The sequence below is a fragment of the Buceros rhinoceros genome, unplaced genomic scaffold (genome assembly GCF_000710305.1).
Source record: "Buceros rhinoceros silvestris isolate BGI_N320 unplaced genomic scaffold, ASM71030v1 scaffold14983, whole genome shotgun sequence".
Taxonomy (NCBI): domain Eukaryota; kingdom Metazoa; phylum Chordata; class Aves; order Bucerotiformes; family Bucerotidae; genus Buceros; species Buceros rhinoceros.
This window is the reverse complement of record NW_010404325.1, coordinates 24,865-26,654: the sequence shown is the minus strand read 5'-3', so window position 1 is coordinate 26,654 and position 1,790 is coordinate 24,865. Positions and strand designations below refer to the sequence as shown.

General features: G+C 54.7%; 1 protein-coding gene across 1 annotated transcript in view; it reads left to right on the top strand.

Annotated features, from left to right (window-relative positions):
- LOC104491009 (protein NLRC5-like) overlaps positions 1–1,790 on the top strand; it is a gene marked incomplete at its 5' end in the record, with an annotated part of 29,160 nt that overhangs the window by 6,358 nt on the left and 21,012 nt on the right. The window contains 2 exons of the mRNA XM_010133364.1: positions 1,049–1,138; positions 1,262–1,309. Coding sequence (XP_010131666.1) covers positions 1,049–1,138; positions 1,262–1,309 — 138 coding nt within the window. The remainder of the gene's footprint in view (positions 1–1,048; positions 1,139–1,261; positions 1,310–1,790) is intronic.

Genomic DNA, 1,790 nt, shown 5'->3' with positions numbered 1-1,790 from the left:
CAGTTATATGCTGTGTCGGGCGATGGTAGATCCGCCGTGCTGTTGGGTCTGTCCCCACCTCTAGTCCAGAACAGACTGACTCTGCTGGAAGCTTGGTTGAGATCAGTGCCCAAGAGCCCCCCTCTGTACCCAGTCCGCTGGGAAGGAGGTGGGTGGTCTTGTGTGCAGCTGTGGGAGCTGGCTCCTAAAACTGTCCGGGGTCTTTAGCGAGCCACCGAATCTCTCCTCGTCAGGAGGTAGAGCAGTCCCACTGGTCCCGAGGGTGGCACCTCCGGAAGATAAAGGCTGGGGAGCTCCAGCCTTGTGCTGGCATCCGAGTGCAGCTGCAGCGGTGGGTTCTGTTTATCGGGGTGTTTTACCTGGCACTGCCACTGCGAGAGGCTACCTCAGGGCTGTGGCTGGTGGCACCCTTCTGCCTTACTGAGCCGTTTGTGGAACAGTTCTCAAGCCAAGACTGTTCCAGTGGCCGGCAGTCGGCAGCTTCTCCTCGCGCCAGTGCCATCGAACACGCTGCTGTTAGTCACCTGGGGTTTCTCCCCAGCATCAAGCACACTGCCCACCGTCACACTAGGTGCTGTGACAGACCTAGCAGACCTGAGCATGCTCTAATGAGTGTGGGTTTGGTACTGCCACAACTGCTCTTGCAGCCAAAGAGGTCGTTCTGCCTTGCATTGGTGTCTCGAAATACAAGGAGTTCCATTTAACCGTTAGGAAAATCTTGTGCAGTAAGGACGGTCCATCACTAGAACAGGCTGCCCAGAGAGACTGTGGATTCTCCATCCTCGGAGATGCTAAAAGCCCAGCTGGACAATGGCCTGAGCAGTCTGAGCAGGAGAGTTTGGCTGGATTTGTTCCGGCCTCAGTTATTCTGTGATTCTGAGCTCTAAAAGTGCGGGATGAATTTAGAAGGTCCTGGAGTGAGTTGTTGCAGAACTGTAGTTGGAAACACAGGCTGAAGGTGGCAAAGAAAGAGTCTCTGGGAGCGTTGGACAAGGATCACTGTTACCAGGGGATGCGGCGTCACCAATTTCATCTCTTCTTCCTGTAGGCTTAATGGCAACCAGATCTCCCTGAATGCTGTGTTGTTCTTGGCTCAGTCCTTCTCTGCACTGGAACACCTCAAAACAGTGACCCTCAGGTACGACCCGGAGCACTTTTCCTATTGTTTGCTATTCAAAACCTCAAGCTGTGGGTTTTGAGGAGTGATGCCGGAGCACGTGTCTTCAAATTCCATCCTAACTGTGTTGTTTTCTGGTCACAGCTTAGGACACAGGCAGGTGGTTCATCTGACCTTTTGGGAAAGACTCAGGTAAAGTCACCCCCACTCACCTGTCGGAGCCTTTAGACTCCTCCGTACGAAATCTGACCTAGACAGAGATGTGTGAGGCCCAGGGTTGTGCCCGTTAAAGAGCCATTTGGCTTCAAGCTGCAGCCAGGGTGGTCTGACCGTTGGGGAAAGACTCAGGTAAAGTCACCCCCACTCACCTGTCGGAGCCTTTAGACTCCTCCGTACGAAATCTGACCTAGACAGAGATGTGTGAGGCCCAGGGTTGTGCCCGTTAAAGAGCCATTTGGCTTCAAGCTGCAGCCAGGGTGGTGGAGCTGTTTCACGGGGATTGATTGCCAGCGGCATGGAGCAGACAGCAGCACCCCGCTGCTGCTGGGGCTGCAGTCGTCTCCCTCCGGGGCGAGGGCAGAGCAAATGCCCCGCGAGCTGAGTGGCTGCAGAACTCTCTGGAGGCTGGAAAAGGGGTGATAAGACTCTTTTTCTTCTGGGGATGACGGGAACT